This window comes from Muntiacus reevesi, chromosome 4, assembly GCF_963930625.1.
Source record: "Muntiacus reevesi chromosome 4, mMunRee1.1, whole genome shotgun sequence".
Taxonomy (NCBI): Eukaryota; Metazoa; Chordata; class Mammalia; order Artiodactyla; family Cervidae; genus Muntiacus; species Muntiacus reevesi.
In genome coordinates this window covers 143,117,992-143,139,245 of record NC_089252.1, presented here as the reverse complement: position 1 = coordinate 143,139,245, position 21,254 = coordinate 143,117,992, and the positions used below count along the sequence as shown (strand labels likewise).

Below are 21,254 nucleotides of genomic sequence, written 5' to 3'. Positions count from 1 at the left end.
CTCATGGAGTGAGGGGTTGGCGTAAAACAGACACACTGTAACTGAGATGTACACCGTGCTTCTTTTCTTCTGGGGCCAGGGACCCTCCTGAGAACCAAATGAAACAGCAACAACCCCCTCCCCAGAGAAGGGCAGATGTGCACGTCTACAGAACTGGGGGTGGGAACAGCTTAAAGACCTCTGAGGCCCAGCACCTTCCTGGAGGTTCACAAAGTCCAATCTAAGCACCCCTGCCTGGAGAACGTGGGAGGCCCAGATGTCCAGGTCCCTTCGGGTCCGCCTCCCACCACACCCACTCTGAATCTCATCCTACTTCCCAGTTGCCCTAAGAAGCCTGCATGACCCCAGGGAGCCACATCCCATGAGTTTCCATCACTTTATTTTGCAAAAATAGAAAACTCAGCAATATGCGATACAGCGGGGCGGGGGGCAGGGGTGGAGGAGAAATGTAAACAGAGGGGAGGGGACAGCACCCGGACCCCCCAGAGAAAAAGGGGAGCCAGTGGGAATCTTATTTGGCAGCTAAATACAAACTGGGGATTGGAGGAAGGGAGGGGTCACAGGGGCCCTGGGCTCCCCCTCCCAAGTCCCCTGGAGGAAGGGGTCAATTCCAGGGTGTAAACAAAAGCTAATAAATAAATAGAGGCTTCCTCTGGGTCAGGGCGGGATCAGCTAAGCAGTGCCCACCCCACCTCTCCATGGGCCAAGCTGCTCTGGGGGGTCAAGGGGGAAGGCACTAAGGGGAGAGGGATCCCCTGGCCCCTCTGTAGTGTAGGAGGGTCCCTGCCCCGTGGCTGAGATGAGGGGCAGGGGGGGCCCAAGGCACGTGGCAGGGCTGGGGGAGGGGCTTGTAACGGAGGCCCCAGTGAAGAGGTGTGGAGCGATCCACATCTGTCCCTTTCACCCTCTGCCCCCCCAGCAGAAATGCAGGGCCCAGGCTGCTCCACTCTGAGCTGGCGTGAGGATGGGGCACTGCGGGCAGGATGCAGCCAGCAGGTGCCTCACGCAGCATTAGGCACCAAGGACAGGCAGAGGGTGGGCTCAGCCCTCCCCCTACAGCCCCCTTTTTGGTCTCTAGTGTTCCCGTTTGCTCCCAGAGGCCTAAGCACCCAGCAGAGGAAGGGGCTGTGGAATGAAGGGTCTTCCTCCTGTCCTGGGGAGCCTGGACCCTGGTGTCTGAGGGGCAGTGCTAAGATTTCAAAGTTCAAACCCAGGCTCACCTCTCTGCCCTCTCTCCTGGAGGGAACAGGGCAGGCCCCCAGGACTGGAGAGGGAGCCAGTTAGAGCAAGATGGGGATGAACACAGAGGCACCCCTGGAAACTTTGGCAAAAACAAGGAGCTCATTGGAAGGGGTGGGGAGAGGGCAGAGCAGGTCCTCCCCCAGTCACTGGCAGTGTCTGGGAGATGGTCAGTCTGCTACCTGGAGCCCCAACCCCCAAGGCAGGGGAAGTCAGGGACCCTGGTCAGGATGGGGGCTGCGGCCCCCTCTGCCCTGGCCCCCGGGAACCTCATCCTCGCTGGAGGCCTTGGGGTGAGGGCCAGGCTGCGAGGAGTCGTCCTCAAACATTTCAGGGTTCTCCAGCATTTCTCGGATCAGGGGAGGCATCGGGCCTGGAATCTCCATCTTCAGGGTAATGGCCCTTTCTGCTCCTGCAGTGGAGGAACAAGGAGGTTCAGGCTTAGGTACAGCCCCTACAGCGGCCTCCCTAACTCTGCCTGACTGCCCTCTCGGGCTCCCAGCACAGGCCTGTTAACCTCTGTCTGCCTCTTTCTCACCCTCTTTCTACTCTAGAGCTCCTGGGGACCACACCTCTGTCTGGAGACTGCCTGTCTTCTCTGCCAAGCCCACTGCCCACCATTCCTTTCAGGCTGTCTCCTCCAAGATCACACAGTGCCCACCTTCCAGCCACACACCCTGGACCCCCTCCATAAGCCCATAGCTTGCCAGCTATTCTTAGGGCTGTTCTTAATAACATTTATCACTAGGACTAACATTTATCAAACACTGTCTGCCAGGCATCCTCCTGAACCAACACGGTCCAATCAACGTTCCTGTGATGATGAAAACATCTCCTCTGTTCAGGGCAGGAGGCACTGAACTTTATAACTCAGCACAGTTGTAAGCCTGTTGTGTGTTAACTTGTTTCATCCTCACAAACAGAAAAACAAGGTACAAAAAGGAAAGGTATTTTGCACCAAGTGTTCCCACTAGCATGTAGCAGAGCGAGGACGCGAGTGCAGGCTGCCTGATTCTAACCCACTCTGCCCTTGTCTCTGCCTGACCTGGGGGACCGGGAGCCCCGAGAAGACAAAGGGGAGGCTCGCCCCCAACCAACCCTTGGTGCTGATGCCCCGGAGGTCAGTGATCTTCATGAGCATCCTGGGGAACATATAGGGCTGACTGGGCCGCCGGCGCCGGGCATAGAGCCTCAGCGCTTCCAGCAGCGGTTCCTGCAGCTTGTCCACTTTCTCAGGCTCCTCCAGGTCCATGCGGTCTGTGGGGACAAGCACAGGTGAGTGAGGGAGATGCAGAAGACAGAGGCAAGTGGTTGATCCCAAGGAGCCCTGCCCTGTGGCCCTCCAGGCCCCAAACCCTGACCGTGAGCCCCATTCAGGCCATCTCCCCTGCTCCAATCCCTATACCATCCCCCCTCTGGCAAGAGGTTTTCTCTGGTAAATCACTTCTGCCCAGAGCTTCCCTGGTGGCTCAGTCGGTAAAGAATCTGCCCGCAATGCGGGAGACCTGGGTTCGATCCCTGGGTCGGGAAGAATCCCTTGGAGGAGGGCATGGCAACCCACTCCAGTATTCTGGCCTGGAGAATCCCCATGGACAGAGGAGCCTGGCGGGATACAGTCCATATGGTCGCAAAGAGTCGGACACGACTGAGTGACTAAGCACAGACCCCTATCCACCCCCAACCCCCGTCCCGGCTCTTCCCCGGCTCTCCCCCTCTTCTCGTTGCTTGTTCCTGGCTGCTGGGCAGTCTGTAACTGGAGCTGAGGAGTCCGGGGTGGGAACAAGGTCTCCAGCCAGGCTGGAGATCAGGTGTGGGGTGCAGTGGGAAAGTAATCTGAGTCGGCGCCAGGGGGCGCCCCCGCACCTCCGCAGATGAGGCAGATGGCACTGAGCAGGCCTGTCTCTGTGTCGTCCATCTCCAGCGGCAGGAGCTGCCCAGCGAAGGCAAAGACGAGGTCTGTGAGAGGCCCGAAGCCGGCGTTGTGCATCTGAGTCCGGTTCAGGGTCAGCCCATCGGAGAAGGTCATAGTGTCCTGCTCTGGGGTGTACCTTGTGCAGATCCGCAGCATCTGGAGGTGGGGGGAAGGGTTAGTGCTGTCTCCAGGAAGGAGTGCGTAGGGTGGGAGGGAAAACAGGATGAGGTGAAAGTAGAAAGTGAGGAAGTTAGGTCCTAAAGGAGGGCCACCTAAAGCAGGCAGAAGAAGGAAGGCAGACAGATGGAGGGTCTGAAGTTGGGGGAAGAGAACAGAAGTCAGAAGGCAAGACATTCAGAAGTCTGAGATCAGATCTCAGGGGCAAAGACTAAGACAAAATAGAGGTTGGGTTTTGAGGATATCTGGGGGAGTCCCAGATTGGAGAGGGGAAGAGAGAGAATGAAATCTTTGTGTGGACCAACTCCATGGTCTCTTCTGAGTGTCAGGCTATAATGGAAGACAGGGCCCAGGGTTTAACTTACCAGGATGTCCAGGCAGGCGGCCTTGAGCAGAGTGATCTGGTCAGCAATGCTGAGCCCGGTGAAGCCAGGTAACCGCTTGGCAAACTCCACGATCTTGATGATGCACTTGGTGGCCAGCTCACTGAACTTGTCCCACAGCCCCAGATCCAGTTGCACCCGGTGGTCTGCACTGGAGTTCTGCAGCAATAGCAGGTTAGAAAACAAACTAAGGCTCGTCCTGGGGGCTGTCTTCCCTTTGCCAAAACCCCGGCTCTCACTTCTGCATCCAGATGTTATTGTTGTCAGCACCAGACCACGGCCTCCAACACCATCCCTACCCATTCTCCAAAGTCAGCGGTCCCCTGCCCTCACTGGGGCCCTGCCCACTCCTCACCGTGGTGTACTTGCCCAGCTGGCAGAGCGAGGGGAAGGTCTCCTGATGGGCCTTGCTGACCTTGGTGATGAGCTCTTCTAACTGGGGGCTCAGCTCATAGCTGTCAAGCGACCCTTCTTCCTTCACCTCTTTCTTCTTCTTGTTGCGATCATTCCGAACGGCTTGGGGGTAGAGGCAGATCAGGAGAGGGTCAGGACCCTCAGAACCTCCCTCCCATGCGAACTCAATAAACTCGAGAGCATCCATTCCCTGGGACCGTAGGGCAGGGCCTTGGGTTCCCTGTCTTCTACACTAGCTCCCATTCCCAGGCTGGCTCTCCCCAGCTCCACCCAGGGCCTGCAGCCCCTGCTCCCTCCCCAGGCCATTCGGCTCCATCCTGCCCTTCCTGTCACCCTGCAGGAGTTGGGGGGGGGGGCAGGATATGCAGGCGGCAGGATATCCACTTATAGCCTTGGCAGCACAATGGCGCAGAGGAGGGGGGGGCACCCCAGATCCACCTCAGGCTCAGTGCTGGGAGCAGGGGAGGGGACAGGCAAGCCCCCCAACTTGCCCATGAAACAAGGAATGTGCAGGGGTAACCCCCATTCCCTCATTCAGAGAAAGGGTTAAGCTCTGAGAAAGGGGAATGGGGAGGGGTGGGGTCTCCTGGGTGAATGGAACTAATCAAATAGGACTGGCCCAGGAGGAGGCAGCACTCCAGGGCGGCTGGAGGCTGATCACAGAGGTCAGGGAAGTGGGGGCGGCCAGTGGGAAGAGGGTGGCAGCCACAGGCTAGCACAGGAGTGCTCCTGCCCAGGCAGGCCTCAGGGCCTACCTTCCTTGGACATGCCAACTTCAAAGCATTTCTGTAGCCGGCAGTACTGGCAACGATTCCGGGTCACCTTGTTGATGATACAGTTTTTGTCGCGGTGACATGTGTACACCATGTTCTTCTGGATGCTGCGACGGAAGAAGCCCTGGGGTTGGGGGTAAGGGGGGAGGGTCAGTGAAGCAGGATGCTGGGAGTATCAGCCTCTCGCAGGCCTTGCTGGTGGTCCCAGGCTCAACCACGTCTGTGCAAAGCAGCATCCCTCCCACCCCAGAGGGATACCCACCCACACAGTCTCTGATCTCACCCAGTCAACTCGGGATGCCCAACGCACCCACATCCACCCCATACACACCTTGCAGCCTTCACAAGAGCTGACCCCATAGTGGTAGCCAGAGGACTTGTCATTGCACACGAAGCACGGCTTGTAGACCCGGGGAGGTGGAGGGGGCGAGGGCGAGCTTGGCACCATCTCCTCTGAGCTAGTGCTCTGCGTCTCCACCGCTGGGGAGAAGCAGAGATGTGAGGGTCAGGGGAGAAGCCCCCTCAGATCTCTAGATATCATCATCAGATACACACTCCACATTCCTAGTTCTTCCTCTGGCTCAGTGATGACACCATCGCCACCACTCTGATTTAAAGTCCCAACAACCCATACAGCCCCAGAGTAAACACTTCCAGAAACCCTCCAATGACTACTATTACCTCCCAACCTGGCCATCTCCCCCTATAATAATGTCCTATACAACTGCTCAATTCTCCAAATTCTGGGTCCAGGCCATCCAGGAAGTTAAATTCTCTGGGCCTCAGTTTGCCCAGCAACAAAGTGGGTGTGTAAAGGGGTATTGGCCTGTGGTTCTGAACTATCTAGTCACTCCTTCTCACCTTGGGTCCCTGTCAGTAGACTCCCTCCTACCCTTCTCCTCCTCAAGAGGCCACAGATCTAGGGGTGAAGAGGCAATTCCAGGCCACCTGTGGCTAGCACCTGGCTAAATCACCTGCGGGAGACTCAGAAGGTAGAGAGAACCCCATCTTCTCTCAAGCAGTACAGGGTAGACAGTCCTGGATCTTTTCCCCCATAGAGTGTATGTGCGTGTGCACTCTCAAGTCATGTCCAACTCTTTGCACCCCCATGGACTGTAGCACGCCTGCTCCTCTGTCCATGGAATTTTCCAGGCAAGAATACTGAATGGGGTTGCCATTTCCTTCTCCAGTCCCCCCTCAAACCATCCCCCAAATAACCACCAATGTCCTTGTCCCTAGAAACCACTGAGACAGTGGAGCAAATGGGACGCAGTGATTGGGAAAGTAGGTTAGGGCACATGCAAAAGCCTTATTTTACACCTGAAGAAATGGACGCCTATGGAGGGATGGGGCCAGCCCAGTGCCACATTGCCAGTTATGGGGGTGGGGAGGGCGTGGGGGGAGTAGGGGGTGGGGGGCAGCGGAAGATCTCAGGTCTGGATGCCAGTTAGAGGCCAGGCCAGGAGTGAGAGACGTTAGGAAAGGGAGACAGGTATTTGCTCGGATTCTCAGGTCTAGAAGTTGTTCGGGGTGTAGCAAACCAGAAGTCAGGTGACAGTGGGTTGTAACTGGGGTAGATAGGGGAGGGGAGTCCCTCTGGACTCTCTCTGAGCTTTGTCTTCACTCCTAAACCTCCCCTGCAAAAGCCACATACTCCTCAAAAAAGATCTCAGTCCATGCCACGCAGAGAGTTTGTGGGGAGGACACCCTCTGTTTAGGAGGCTGCTGAGTAAACCTCTTTTGAGTGTGTGGTTGGTCTTCAGAGGGTGGAAAAAAAAAAATCTATAAATTATTCAACCTGTAGGACCAGTTGCCCAAACCTGGAAGGCCTAAGTTAATGCAAGAAAACCCTAAAGCCCTCCCTAACAAGTGTCTCTTGCTTGCACCCACCTCATGAACACCTTCCTTCTAGCCTGCTGTAGCCCATCTGGTCAGAAGTCCACCCAGCCTGCCAGAAGGACAGAAAGGCCTGGGATGCCAGGATGCTGGGGTTCCGGACTAGCTCCACCCTCCCCACAGGAGGGAAGCCCTCCCCGCCCCCCAACACACACTGACACTCAATTAGCATAAGAATCCAGCTAGAGTGAGATTCCCCAATGAAAAAGGAGAGCGAGGAGTGGAGGCTAGGAGGGTGCCTGGCGTCTATTCAGGACCGGGCGGAGACGGGATGGTGGGGAGGGGGTGCTGGTGCTGAGTGGGGGGTGGGCTGGAATGCCTTTCTCTCAGGATGGTCCCAGTGTCTGAGGGCACATGTGCTGCCCACAGGCCAGTGCGTGGGGTGGTGCTTACCCGCACTGACGCCCTCCCTGCCCGCAGAGCGCTGCCTCATTTCCTCTCTTGCGAAAGGGCCTGGGTGCGGTCAGACTGGCATGGGCCTGTGCCAGCCAATCATGAGAGTGGGGGTGGCGGGGAGACAGGCCAGAGGCAGCTTTTCTCGTACTCATGGTACTGTGGTCCCTTCTCGGTACCCCTCTGACACACCCTCACCCTTGAACCCTAAAGTGCAACCCAGTGGCTCTGGTCAATATGGAGCGAAGGGCACAGGAAGGCTAAGTGGGTCAGCTCTGCTCAGATTCCTTTCTCAGCCCTGGGCAGAGACCCCACCATGACGATGCCTGGCCGGGCTAAGCAGGGGCCCCTGCTGCGGAGGAGGGGGGTGGGCTCTGGGTTTTTCTCCTTTTAAAGCCCAAATTGCTGAAATTGAGGAAATTCCTGGCCAGGCTGAGCGGAGCTTCAAACAAACTCTTTATAACCGGCTGTAAACACTCCCAGCTGCGAGGCCCAGGGCTGAGAAGCCCAGACTCACAATCTGACGACACACACCTCCTTGGAGACACTCTCACACATCAACAACACACAGGGCACAAAAGCAGGCACAATACCAACCAGCTCCTATACCCCAACGGGAACCCTGGCACAGAACACCGAGGTAGGCACAGAGGCACATGCACTCCGGCCACACTGTGGAGGTGGATGCACAAGGCAGACACACAACATCCAGCATTCACTTCACAGTTGCAAGCAAGAAGCTCTGCCACCAGACAGACACCATGGCCTGCCAACGCAGCACCAGAATGCTGGAGTTGCCAAGCACTCGCAGACGCACCAAAGAACTTCTTTCCTCCCCTGGTCTAGACACATAGGTCTACACTACTTTCTCTCTGAAAGTGTGTGGAGCAGGCCCGAAGCCCCCCCAAGGCCCTAGAAGCCAAAACTGTTGGTCCAAACTGACTTGCCAGCCAAGTCCCATGGGCTTCTCTGGGCCTGAAAAAAACCAGGTCCTTGCCCCGTCCCCGGCAAAAGCCCTTCCTGGAAGATTCTTTCCATCTCAGTATGTATACTTCCCAACATACCCCAAATCCCCATCCTATCCGACCATGAGCGGAAAGTTAAGAATTCACAAGGATTTGGTTTGGTGCAAGGCACTAGTTCATGTTTTCCCCGCCCTTTAAATGCTACACTTTTCTTCTTTCTTGCCCCACCCCACCCCACAGTTCGTCTCCTATTTGCCACCTCCCTCTTCCAGTTTCCCAGTTGTTAAATCTGAGCAGCTCTGCCCTGTAACCAAAAGACCCAAAAAAAAAAAAAAAGAAAGAAAAACCGATCTCGTAAACAGCGCTGCCGTGTGCCAAGGAGCGAGGCGCGTTGGCGGGGGCTCAGTGACCCCGCGCGCACACTCCCCGGGCGCCCGCCGCCCGCCCCTTCCCAGAGTGCCCCCCAGTCCCGCATCCCCGGGCTGGAGCGCCGTCCCAGCCCCAGGGAAATTCGGGGGTGTTCCAGGCTCCCCTCCCAGCTCCTCCCCACCACCACCCCACCCCCGCCAGGCACTTGGGCCCGGGCTTCAAAGCCGCCTCTCATCTGGACTTCATTTTTACTGCCTCCCAGTCCCCGGCTTTTTATTACCGCTCTGGAAAGGGGTTCCAGGGCCCCAGGCCTGGCATCTCCCATTTCACAGAGAGGGAAAGATGTGTATTTGGGAACCCAAGAGTCCTGCTTCCCCGGCCGCTGCCACCTCCAGGCCCCTCCTCACCATGCACAAACTTTGCTTGAAACTTTTCCCTTCCTACTGAAGTTGTGGGCTGGAGCCATAGGAAAAAGTGCACACAACCCTATACACATTTCCTAACATTTCTTTTCTCAGTGGGGGAGGGGGGCGCCAGAACCCAATCTGGCCGCCTTAGTGTGCACAACCCCTTCCACCCCGCACACAGCACACCCAGAGGATGCACGCTCCAACACAGCCCTTTCCAAAACCGCCCCCGCAGCCACGCAGGGCACACGCCCTCCCGGCCTCACGCCACAAACAATTCCACACGGGGCCATGCGGACCTGCCAACGCAGGCGGAGGGTGATGCTGCGTGGAGAGCCCCCTGCACCCACACTCGCACCGCCTAAGCTAGGCGCTGCACACTCCAGGGATGCCCACGCTCCGCAAACGATATATATTTTTTTACACTCGCAACTTCCCACATGGACTTTACAAACGCCACCCACGGTCCTGGGTGCCATAGCCCTCGGGGGCCACGAACCTGCCGACACAAACTACCAACGCTCCTCGGCCTCTCCCTATCTCCGGGAGCCCTGGAGGGGCATCAACCACAGGTCCTAGCAATACACCCACCATCGAAACCACACACACACTCCAAACACTACTGCCCACACCCAAAGGAGTCGCTGAGGCCCCCACTTTTAAAGGGCCAGTACTTCTCTTTCCTACACACCCGACCCTCACATGGAAACGGTCAGAATGCTCGCTTGCACCCCAGGTCCACCTTTTACACATGGAGAGCGAGAGCCGCTGCCTGTCCTGCACCCCACACCCCACCCCCAGGCTCGGGTACCTACACTGCAGACTGGCGGGTTGCGGCCAGGCAAAAGACTCGAGTCCGGCGAAACAGGAGCTGCCGGCGGCTCTGCGCAGCAAGCCAGCCCCGGGTCCGCCTGCCCCGTACAGCCGTCGCGGACCCGGGGCAAATGTTTCCATGCAGTCGTACATCGCGACCCGGCTTGGAGGGAAGCTGGGTGCTGGGAACACCGAGAACCCGCAGCCGATTCCCCCTCCTCCCCCGGCGGCGCCCCGCTCCTGGAGGGGGGGAGGGGGAGGGCTAGCGTAGGGCGCCGGGCTGCATGGGGGGTAAGGGGTGGGCGGGGAAGAGGGGGATCCCCAGCAGGGGAAAGGGACTGGGCGGGGCGCAGAGCCGGGGCTGCCGCTCCTGCCGCGGTCTAGCTCACTCTGGGCGCCTCGGCAGCTAGCACTGGGGAGACCTTTTGTAAAAGCGAAGCCCAGAGGGGTGGGGGGTGGGGCTTGGAGAGCTAAGGGGGCCGGGCACCAAGATGAGCAGAGCTGGGAGTGGAGCGCACACAGACACATACACACACACACACACACACTCGCACCACCGCGCGCTTGCTTGCTTAGACACACATCCGTGCATGCATTTATCTTGGCAGGCACCGCGCATTTGCAAATATGCAATAGTGCACATGCATGTCTGCACGCGCAAAATCAGAGGTGTACACACACGTTTTTGCAGACACACCTGGCTCAAGAGAATGCTTGCAAGGATTCTCTCTCCAGCCGGGAGGCTTTGCAAGCTTTTGCACTCAGGCGCGTGCCCCGACCAGGGATGGGGGAAGGAGTGGAGGAGCCGAGCACACGCATTTCCTTTCGAGTTTCCCCCTCCCCCAACAGTCTTTTTTTTTTTTTTTTACACAAGTCTATACAGGCAGGGGTGTCACGGAGGACTGGGGAGAGGGGAACATGGAGGTTCCCTGAGCGCGGCAGTTCTCCAGAGCCCAGAGACCTGCACTACCTCCACCCCCTCATTCCCAGGCCTGGCTCCTCCCTCTCCCTACGCGCGCGCGCCGCAGGGCCGAACAGTACATTCCTGCGGCTGGGCGCGCGCGGCCTGCTCCTTCCTTCCCGTCCTCCCCACCCCCGGTCCGAGGGCCGGAGCGCGCTCCCGCAGTGAACTCTCCGGGAACCCCCCTCGGGGCGGGTGGCCGGGCGCGCTCACCTCCCCCTGACCCGGCCCCGCCCCACCCCGCCCAGGCCTTAGCCAGCGCCGCCGCGGAGTCCCCCCCACCCCTCCTGCGCAGCCGGAGTCTACCCCTCCTAGCCCGAGCGGTCCTCCCTCCGCCGCGGCCCGGGCCGCCTCCCTCGGAGTCCCCAAGGCCCGTCCCAGGGCTGACATTCCCGGAGCGCTTCAACTGCCTCTCCTAGCGTCCCTTCCTCGAAACTGACATCACTTGTAGGGAGCAAGACTGCTCCCACCGCGCCGACTGCGTCTCAGACCACACTGCCCTCCTGAGTGCCAGCTCCCCTCCCCCAGAGTGCCAGTCGCCCCCAAGTGCCCAGGGGCCCTCTCGGCAATAACTGCGAGTCTGGTCGGTAACTGTTCTCAAAGCCATTCGATGCCCCTACCAATGGCAAACCGCCCCTTCTCCCCTTTAGTGCCACACTTGGTGCCCTTCGAATCTCCGAGGGCCGCCCCACTCCTTCCTCGCGGGCCCCTTCCGGGCACTGAGCGCCCTCGCCCGGCGGAGAAGGGGGTGAGGAGGCGGGGGTTTGGCCACGTCAAGAGTTTGCCCTCGCCGGGCCGGGCCGACTCGGGGACCCTGGCCCCGGGACAGCGCCAGCGGCGGCGACTCCCGGAAACCGCCCCCTCCTCCGCGCCCCGCCCGCAGCCCGGCCGCCCGGCGGGCCGGCCCAGCCGGCTCTGTCAGCGCCGCTCACACGGGGAGCGCCGGGGGAGCAGGAGCGGCGCCCGGCCCGGCCCATTCCCCCGCCCGGCGGCGGTGGCTGGGCCAGGGCGTGGCGCGCTTTTCTAAGAATCTGTTGTACCGGGTGGGGGGCGCACTGGGGTGCCTCTGGAGTGGGGCGCCAGTTTGGAAGAATAAAGAGCAGGAAGGGGTGCCAGAGTAGGCAGGGAAGGGAAGGCAGGCGCGGAGGAGGGGCCGGGGTGACTGCCGGGGACTGAAGGGGGCTGGGCTGGGAAGGAGGGCCTGGTTGGCGGATGGGGGGGTCTGGGGTGGCAGGGCCGACTGGGGGGCTGGAATCAGGGATGAAGAGGGAATGCATTGGTCTTTTCCAATGCAGCCTGCCTGAGCTCCCAGTTCTTGCCCTCAATCCCAAATACACCATCTCTGGATCCAGCTATTCCCCACGAAGAGAAAAAAGGGGTGACAGATTTCTGATTCAGAACCTGGCCAGTGGCAAAAAACATCAGTTAAGTGCAAAATGAGGAGTGCCCCCAAAACAAGGGGGGGAAAGCCCTGATTAGTCAACTCCAGGCTGTCAGTCCCCCCCCACCACCCTTCCCCCTCAGAAATCTGAAAGGTCCCAATTAAGTCAGGCCTGCCTGGTTGGTAATTAGAACCAGAAGTGGCCAGGCCACAGGGAGGGGGGTTGGGAGTGGGGCACAGGAGGTGTGGGGGGAGGGCTCCTAGAAGTCATGAGTCCTCAATAGCCCCCCTTTCTATTCACCAGATACACCCCACTCCTCATCACCCCATCTGTGTGTGTTTCCCAGGCATTGCAGGGAGCGGGGGCCTTAGAAGGGACTAGGCAATATGGTGTCAGGCCCACCCTAACCCCCAACCCCAACCCCCCATTCTAGACAGTCTTAGCCTTGAGGAGAAGGTAAAAGGATGGGGGAATCTAGTGCCCCCTCTTTTCCCCAAAGTCCCCCCAGCCCTTATTGCAGCAATTAGACCCATTAGCCTTCTAGCATTTCATGGGAACCAGATGTTCTCCACCAGCCTGGTGGGAGTATAAGGGGGGGCTGCTGCCTGACTCACCCCCTTCCCTATGATCCCTGCCACCAAAGTGCACCCCTCCCAGCTGGAGCCCCACAAAGCATGGTCCCAGAGGCAGGGAAGAGTGTACCCCCTCCCCCACTAATGAAGTCATCCACACTGAGCCTGGCATGTTCACCCCTCAGAGCCTCGACTACCCTGGCAAGGATGCTTTTGGCCATCAAGGGACTGTGGGGGGGAGGGACAGCTAGCTCCTTCTGCATCTCTCCTTTGCTCCCCTCCTGCCACCTTCTGGAAGGGCCTTGAGGATAACTGGCTCTGAATTCCTCACGCTAAATTCTCCTTTTCTTCCAAAACCTTCCCTCAAAAAACTGAAGAGGGGGCATTTCAAAGCAGAGAAGGCCCCACCCCAAGGGTAAGTCCTAACTTAGGAGTCCCACCTGAAGGGCAATGAATAGGAGGGGTCTCCAGAGGTGGGGGCAGCAGTGGACCCGAGGGAAGGGGAGGTGTGAATGAGGACCGACCGGGCCGAAGCAGGGCGGTAAGGAGCGCTGGGCAGGATGGGGGCTGGGGCCAGTAGGGGGGCCAGGAGAGGGGGGTGCAGCCTGGGCCCCAGCGGCGGCGGCCTGCCCAGCTCCCCCCGCCAGAGAGGTTTCCTGTTGCAATCAAAGCCCCGTTTGTGTCGGCCTGGAGCTGGAGCTCGAGCCTGAGCAGGAGAGACCAGGAGGGGAGGGGAAGGAGGCAGCGGCTGGGGTTTTTTCCTGGAGGAGGCCTCGCTGCCGCCTGCTCACCACCAGGCCCGCCCGCTTAACAAGGCCCCTGGCCTCTCCCGGAGTCTGGGTTCTCTCTGTGTCTGTGCCTTCCAGCCTGTATATTTCCCTCTCATCTTGTTTAGGTCTCTGAGTCTCTCTTTATCATTTTCTTTTAAGTAGAACTCTTTTCCTTCCTGTGCCAACCTGTCCTCAGTTTCTCCATGTGACTTGGTATGGTGCAGCCAGAGACACTGTCACCAAATTCAGAGGACAAGCAGGGCTGGATTGTCAGGACACCAGCTATCTTCTAAAGCTGGGAGGTGGGCAGGGCAGGGCAGGGCCTCCCTTCCATCACTCTCTGTTCCCTGCAGTCTTGATAAAACAAACATAGACCACAGCAGTGGTCACAACACTGAGATACACAGCGACACAGACACCAGGGTTTCATATATATGAGTGAGCAAGCACACCCAAACCTTCGCGCATGTGTATACACACACAACCCCCTCCACTTTTCCACACATGCAGGCCTGTGCTTGCCTTGGCAGCACGTGTTCCTTTCCCCTCCCCTCCTCCAACAGGCAGTTCTGAGGTGCCTTACTCACTCAGCCCCCCGCGGCACCCCAAGAGGTGAAGCAAAATTGCCCTTCTCAACATTAGTGTCTCCAAGGTGCTGGGGACCCAGCAGTAGGATCCAGGAGCCAGCCCCAGGGCCAAGTTCCAGAGTCCTTTACAGACCACCCTCCCTCCCACAGATCAGCAACAGAGGCTGAGGAAAGAGAGCCAGCCACCAGGTGAGCGTGGCTTGGACTCAGGCCTTCAGTCTCCTTCCATTAGATGGCCCAGTCACCGAGGGAAGGGACACTGTCCCCCTTCAGGCCCTGCCGCCCGCTGTGGGAGGTCTCTTAGACTCTCCCAGCTGCCTCCCTTTCCTCCACCACTAGGTGCTGCGAGCCCCAGGTAGCTGTCTGGACCCAGGCCTTCCCCTCCTCCCCTCCCCACCGCCACCTCTCTGCCCAGGCCTGTCCCCCGCTGCCAGCCGCACCCTCCCCAGCTACCAGCCAAGGTTCTGGCTCCTCCCTTGGATTTCTTCTTTCAGCCCCCCTGCTCCTTCAGGGCAGCCTTTGGGGATAGAGCTTAGGCTGACCCCTTCCCCTGCCTTGACCTCACTTTGAACCCTGACCTTGCTCTCCCCGTGTCCAGGGCACAGGGGCACATGGAGAGCTTCGCTGGGGGCTGGCTCCTGGATCTCCGCTCTCTCCCCGACACAGTCTCTCTCCTCTGCCTTCTACCCCTACTCCCTTAGTTGCCTTGGAAACTTGGGAAAATCAAGTCCCAAGGGACTGAGTTGTACTGCTCTTTGCAAGAAGGGCATTCATGTGGGAGGGTGGTTCCCTCCCACCTCTAAGACCCTGGGACAGATTCATGGGGTGCAAATGAGGTAGGGGAAGCCCAGCTGAGGTTTATAAAAAGGGGGGCTTTGTGCTCTCTCCTTCACCTGCATGCCACCCAAATAACCCCTGTTGGACTACAGACAGGCCACCAGCAGGCCTCACCAAACCCCAGACACACCGTCAGCAGCCCATGAAATACCACCTCACTCCTCACACTGACTCTTTGTTGCAACCCTGGAATTCTGTGTGTGAGCAGCGTCTCAGGGCCACACTGTGCATACAACTGCATATGGCCTTACACACACACACACACACACACACACACACACACATACACATACGCCTTCTCTAGGTGAGCTTGCTCTTTCCAGCAGAGCTGCCAGCCCCAGTCCTGTCTAATCACCCCTACACACACACACACACACACACACACACAACCCTCCAAGTGCCAGCTCCTGAATACAGGTCCCTTCTCTCCACTTCTCTCTGAGCTTGTGGAGCTATAAGAGATGTATCTTTATCTTTTGGTCTTTTCTTCTCCCTCTCTGTTTCTCTCTTTGGAGCTGCCCCTCTCTCTATCACCTCCCCTCCTTTCCCGGTGGGACCTTCTCTACACCGGCTCCCACACTGACCCTCTATCGCATGGAGGCCAGCATCCTAGCCCTCCAGCTCCTGGGCACCCAAGCCTGAAATGAACCAGGCAAGAAGGATCCACTACCAAGAGGAAGGAGAGGGGACCCAGAGGCAAGAGGAGAGGCCTCAGCTTGCTGCTGTCAGCTTCACCCAAAGAGGGCAGGCCTGAGGGACAAGCAGGGATCTGCACAGCATGTGGGCACTGGGCCAGACCAGAGAGAGAGAGAGAGAGGAGTCCACAGCCCACATGGCTGGAGGAGAGGATGCTGCTGGGACCCCCCTCCACTTCCCTGGATTACTTATGAGACAAGAGCTACCTTCCTTGCAGCTATTTCCACCCTTCCCAGAAGCAAGGGGCTTCCCTGGTGGCTCTGCTGGTAAAGGATCCACCTGCAATGTGGGAGACTCGGGTTCAATCCCTGGGTTGGGAAGATCCCCTGGAGAAGGGAATGGCTATCCCACTCCAGTATTCTGGCCTGGAGAATTCCATGGGGTCACAAAGAGTCGGACATGGATACTGAGCGGCTTTCACTTAACCAGAAGCAAGAGGAAAGTTTCCTGACCCCAGACATCTCTGGGTACCTGGCACTAAGTTCCGTTCCTTTTTTTTGCAGCCCTCCCCTAATTCAGGAAAATTTCACCTCTCGATCCAAGAGTCAGAAGATTTTCCTCCCAGGCTCCTTCACTTCACAGCCTGGCTCCCCACACCCGCCACTGTAGGCAGGCAGCAGCCTCAGACTTCCCCAGACCCATCCTTGGCTGCCCATACAAAGAGGTTCTCCCTGCTAGTTGACTCGCTCAGGAGGCAATTTCAGAGTCCCAAATGTTAGGCATGCCACTTTCCCATCCTAGCTGTACAGGAGAACTCTCATTCACAAAGATGTTTGTTTGCTCCATATCAAACCCCCTCATGGCTACTCCTTTAGATCAAAGCCCTAAGCCTGCCTGCCTTCCTAACGGGGACACCAGTTTTCTCTCTCATCCCCCACCAATGCCCTCCTGTTTCCACTTGCCCTCATCCCCCACAATCCCTGAGACTCACACAGAGAGGCCATCTCCTTGGGGAGGTCAGGCTGGCCCAAGCCCCGGAAGCTAGGGCTCAGCATCTCGAAAGGTGGAGACCCCCTGAGTGCCCCTGGGAAGGCGAAGGGGAAGCCAGCCCCTGGGTAGCCAGAGCCAGGCCCCAGGGCACCAGGCACAAAGAGTCGCTCCTTATTGGTGGCCATGGCCGCTGCAGTGTGGGAGGCTGAGTCCCCTGGGGTCTGCTGTGGGCGGGGGACTTCTTCAGCCACAGCCCCCGCCCATGCCCACTGCCCTGGCCTGGGAGGCTCCGTGCCCGCCCTGCCTGGCCTGCTCACTGGGTCTCCAAGAGTCCTAAGGAGAAAGAAAGGAAAAGGAGGGATAAGAGAATGATCACTTTGATATTCCAAGCACCATGACCCTCACCCAGGTAGTTTTTTCTCTCCTTGCTGCCAGTTTGTACTGCTCAGGGCCCTCTGCACACAGTGGGGGACACAGGGTGGGAGCTGATGCAGGCTCAGAGAAACTCTCCCAGAAAGGGTAAACTGAGTTTACAAGGTGAATGATAGCCTCCAGACTCACAGCAGAAAGGACTCCTAAGCTAGGAGACCATTGAACACCATCATGGGCTGAACTGTTGATTTAACACTCATATCAATCCTGCGAAGTAGGAATTATGATTCCCATTTCACAGATGAGAAAACTGAGGTTAAAGGACTGATTAAAGGTCACATGGCTCTAAATGGTAGAGCCAAGATTCAAACTCTCTACCACTCTGGAGAAAGTGACCACATCTGTTTTAACACTTTTATAAAAAAAAATGTTACATCTCTCTGGAACACAGATCCTGGAGCCAGACTATCTGAATTGATCCCTACCACTTCCGAGCTGCAGGACCTCTGATGTATTAGTGCTACTTAAACTCTCTGGGCCTCAGTTCCCTCTTTTGCCAGCTGTGAATAATAAGGTCCACTTCATAAGGTTATGATGAGGATTAAATAATTTACCATATGTAAAGTGTCTAGAATAATAAAGGACACATACTAAATGCTTTGTGTGTCTCATGTTTTCTTTCCTTGTTCCTTCTCTTCTGCCATACCTCCTTTAATTTACATTCCTTTCTTTCTATCTTCCTCAGTGCTCCCTCTCCGAGTTTCCCCTCCTAGTCTGTCTCTGTCACCAAATTATGCCTCACTTCCTAACCTCTCTTCACATCCATGGAGGTTGATGGAAGCCCCGCTCTGTGCCAGGCATGATTCTAGGAAGCTCCTCTCTCTATCCTCAGTTTACTTTGCTTCTCCATCTCCTCTCTCTTCTCGGAGCCCTCTGTATATAGCAAGCCCTCTCGACATCCCCCTTTCCTCTAATATAGCCTGACCCCTGAGCCCAGGGCAGGGCGACAGGGATGGGGGAAAGAGGAAGTGAGAATCCTAGGTTAGGCAGGTGGCTTCTCTCTTGATGCTCTGATAAGGCGAAGGCTGTTGGCTTTCCTAGGAGCGCCAGAACCGCCCACCTGTCTCGGGAGTTAGGGAGTGGGAAAGGAGAGTCATCTCAGCCTAGGTGCCTCCTCTACCAGCCAGAACCATAATGGACTAGATGAAGAAGGTCAGAGAGCGAGGACGGAAGCAAGGGAAACAGGGAGTCCTCAGGGTAGGCAGGCCCAGAGGTAGATAATGGGTATTTTACATCTCTTTCCGTCAGTCTTTGCTTCTAAGATCAATATCTTTCTATCTTTGAACCTCTGTTTTTTCATTTTTTCCCTTTCTTTTTTATCTCTCATCTGCCTTGGCTTTCAAGTTCCTGAAGGTAAATTGTCATGGCAGTTACAGGAACTCAGACCCCAAGCCACCAGCCATCACTCAGTCCCAAAGCATAAAGCCCTCACTTGCCACCACTCAGATCCCCAGCACCCTGACTCTTCAACCCAGCGTCTCCCCAAGTCCTAAAACCCTGAGCTCTGAGCCCCCAGGGTTCATCTCCTTCACCTTACCCTATTCCCTGCAGTCCTCTTCCCAGGTTAAGCCAAGGTAGAGCCAGGAGTCCAGGCCCCTGAGGCCCCTGGGCCACAGCTTAACAGGCTGGGCCACATTCCAGGTGGATTAACCCCTCCAATGCCAAGGGTGAGAAGCTCCTAGAGGTCCCCCCATCTTCCCCAGACTGGCTTAGGCTGATAACTTGGCTGTGTGGTCCAGCACTCTGTGTCTTTGCTTCTCACCTGTGGGTGGGAAACAGAGACCTGAGGGCGAAGCAGGAGAACTTGGAGGGTCCCAGAGAAGGATGCTCAGGCTCCTAGTCCTTGTGGAGGAGTGAAGCTGTGAGTGAGTCAAGGACAGCCCAGCTCTCCTGGGAACTTCCTCTTATTTTGCCTCAGAGAAGGAACTTGAGAGTTGAGTGAAGAGAGGAAGGGGAAAGAGATTCATCCCAGTTCCGAACCTTGGTTTCTCTGCCTTGGCTGGGAAGAGAAGGGGAGGGTCCTAAGTCTTCGGCAGAGGAAGGGACCAAGGAATTGAAGACAGTGGTACACAGTGTAAAAGGAAATCCTGAAGTAGGAACCCAGAGGCCATGGTATTTCAGGGGGACCTGAGGAAGGGAGAACGGACTTCTTTCCTCCCAAGATGCCACCTCAGGTGGAGGGGGCTGACCAGGGGTAAGCCGGCCCTTACAAAGCTGCTTCTCTTCAAGTTGAGGTGGAGTTGAGGGGAGGGCATGGATGAAGGGGGCTGCCGGATGGAGGCGGGGGTGTCTCTCTGCTGCCTTGCCCCGCTCCAGAGCCTGGAACAAAGCTGCTCTTGTCGGCGGCTCTCCACCCGCTGCCCCCCTCCCCTCTATATAAACACGACCACCTTTTTCCATGACCCCATCCCCAGTCTGGGCGGAGGACCCAGGCATCCTTTGCTCTGGCCTGGGCCCCCAGCCTGCTCCCCAGGAGGCAATGGCAGGCTGGGTTTCCCTGGCCTCCTGCCACCCTTGGGGGAGTCCAGACCCTTGAGTCTCCACCTCCCATCCCCGTGTGCCCTCCCTCTACCTCACTGGCCCCAGGGAGGGGCAGTACCCAGGAGGCAGGCAGGCAATGCCAGTGGAATGTGTGTGGGCATCGGAGGGCACGGGGAGGGTGGGGCAGAGGGGGGAACTGGAGGTGCCAGTTGGGTGGCTTTCTGAGCCAGGGGTGGGGGTGTGCCGGGATGGGGGTGTGTGCCCTGTGCTGCCTACTAGACTCCAAGCCACAGCATGTGTGTGCATATGTGTGTGCGAGAGTGGGTGTCTATTTGGGATACCCAAGCTCCAGGACCCCTCCCACACTGCCTCCTGCCCGCTCCCCTGTCCTCTCTCTTCTTGCCTCCAGGAAATGAGACACTACCTGTGGTCCTCAACCCTAAGTCAGCATCCGAGCAGTGATGGTAAGGGTACAAACCTCAGACTTCAGGACTGGTACCATAACTGCCCTAGATGTGCGCCCTGAAGGGGCAGGACCATCTCAGCTTCTTGCCCCACAGACCCCTCCTCGGGCTACTTGCCCCCCTCCCCCGCCCCCAGCATACTCTTACCCTCTGGCCACCTGCAGAGATTCCCTCCTACAGACTGGGTCAGGTCGAGGGAATGGGCTGTAAGAGCTGGAAACGGAGGCAGCGCCAGTAAGGCTCTGGGGCTGGAACTCCTGGGTCCCTGCCCCAGTCTCCCTGCTCTGCCTTTGTTCCATTCAGGCTCCCCTCAAGAATACTCCGGAGGAGCCCCCACCTTGGCTGGCGGGAGCCAGGACTCACACCCAAGGTTGCAGACAGGAGAGAGGGACTCCTGCACTGCAGTTCAAGGCGGTTCAACTTCACTGCGGTTCAGCTATACAGACCCCTATCCTATCCACTTGTCTCTCCAAACTTCCGGACTCAAAGGGACAGAATCATTTGCCTCTGGCCCTTGTGATGTCCAAGTGGTGCCATTCCACTAGGGAAGGAGGAACTTGGATCAGCGTGGACCAAAAATCCTCCCCTCAGATTCCCCAGGGGAAGCCTGAGGGGAGGCGGATGGTGGACTTTTCCCGCAGGAGAGGACCCTATCTCCCCTCACACTCCGGGCACAAAAATAAGGATAGAAGCCCCCTGGCTGAAGACTCTTCTCCCAAATCTCTCCCAGAATACTCACCGCAATGAAGGGTGAATACAGCCCAGCCCAGCCTGTCTTCCCCAATCCCTTCCCACCTCAGGGTTGACCCCCAAGTCGGAGCCAGGAAGCCCCCCTCCACCTCTGCGGACAGCCAGACCCGCGCGGGGAGGAACCGAGCCCGCGTGGCTCCCGGCGCCCCCGCCCCCAGCCCACCTCTCCCGAGGAGGACCCGGGCGTCCGCGGCGGCGGAGCCTGCTTCCCCGCCTGACTCACCTGGAGGAGGAGGGAGGGGGAAGGGAGGCCGCCGAGCCCCGAGGTCCGGGCGTCGGGCGGTCGCGGGGATGGAGCGTCGCAGTGGCAGGGGCTCGCGGTGATGGGGGGTTCTGGGGGGGCACGGACTCTAGGCTGGGACGGTCCCGGGGCCTCTCGGAGCCCGCCCGCCCACGTGACCGCCCCAAAATATCCGACACATTTTCTCCCAAACCGCACACTGACTCTGCAGGCGGGGACACGGAAAATATTTTCTTTCTTTTTCTCCCTCCCCACCCCCCCACCTCCCTCCCAGCCCGGCTCCCTCCTCCCCCTCCCGCCCTCGCTCCTCCCTACCCTGCCGCCTGCCCCTGCCCGGCTCCCTCCTCGGTGCCCTGGGGCTGAGGGGCGGGGGCTGGGCGGGGCGGCCCGGGACGCCTGGGTCTCTGCCC

General features: G+C 58.1%; 1 protein-coding gene across 7 annotated transcripts; it reads right to left on the bottom strand.

The window, feature by feature from the left end:
- Positions 1 to 362: 362 nt before the first annotated feature.
- On the bottom strand, positions 363 to 21,045 carry RARG (retinoic acid receptor gamma). Of its 7 annotated transcripts, XM_065934330.1 has the most exons (10): positions 20,827 to 21,045; positions 18,671 to 18,907; positions 16,478 to 16,809; positions 5,230 to 5,378; positions 4,881 to 5,022; positions 4,067 to 4,227; positions 3,694 to 3,870; positions 3,103 to 3,307; positions 2,338 to 2,496; positions 363 to 1,651 (listed from the first exon to the last, which is right to left on the bottom strand). In XM_065934330.1, the coding sequence occupies exons 3-10, from the start codon at positions 16,659 to 16,661 to the stop codon at positions 1,452 to 1,454; spliced, it is 1,377 nt and encodes a 458-aa protein (XP_065790402.1). In that variant the 5' UTR covers positions 16,662 to 16,809; positions 18,671 to 18,907; positions 20,827 to 21,045; the 3' UTR covers positions 363 to 1,451. The 7 variants fall into 7 exon arrangements, with proteins under 7 accessions (XP_065790402.1, XP_065790401.1, XP_065790404.1 ...); XM_065934329.1 differs by lacking the exon at positions 18,671 to 18,907; XM_065934332.1 differs by lacking the exons at positions 18,671 to 18,907; positions 20,827 to 21,045 and adding an exon at positions 20,001 to 20,021.
- Between the last annotated feature and the right edge of the window lie 209 nt (positions 21,046 to 21,254).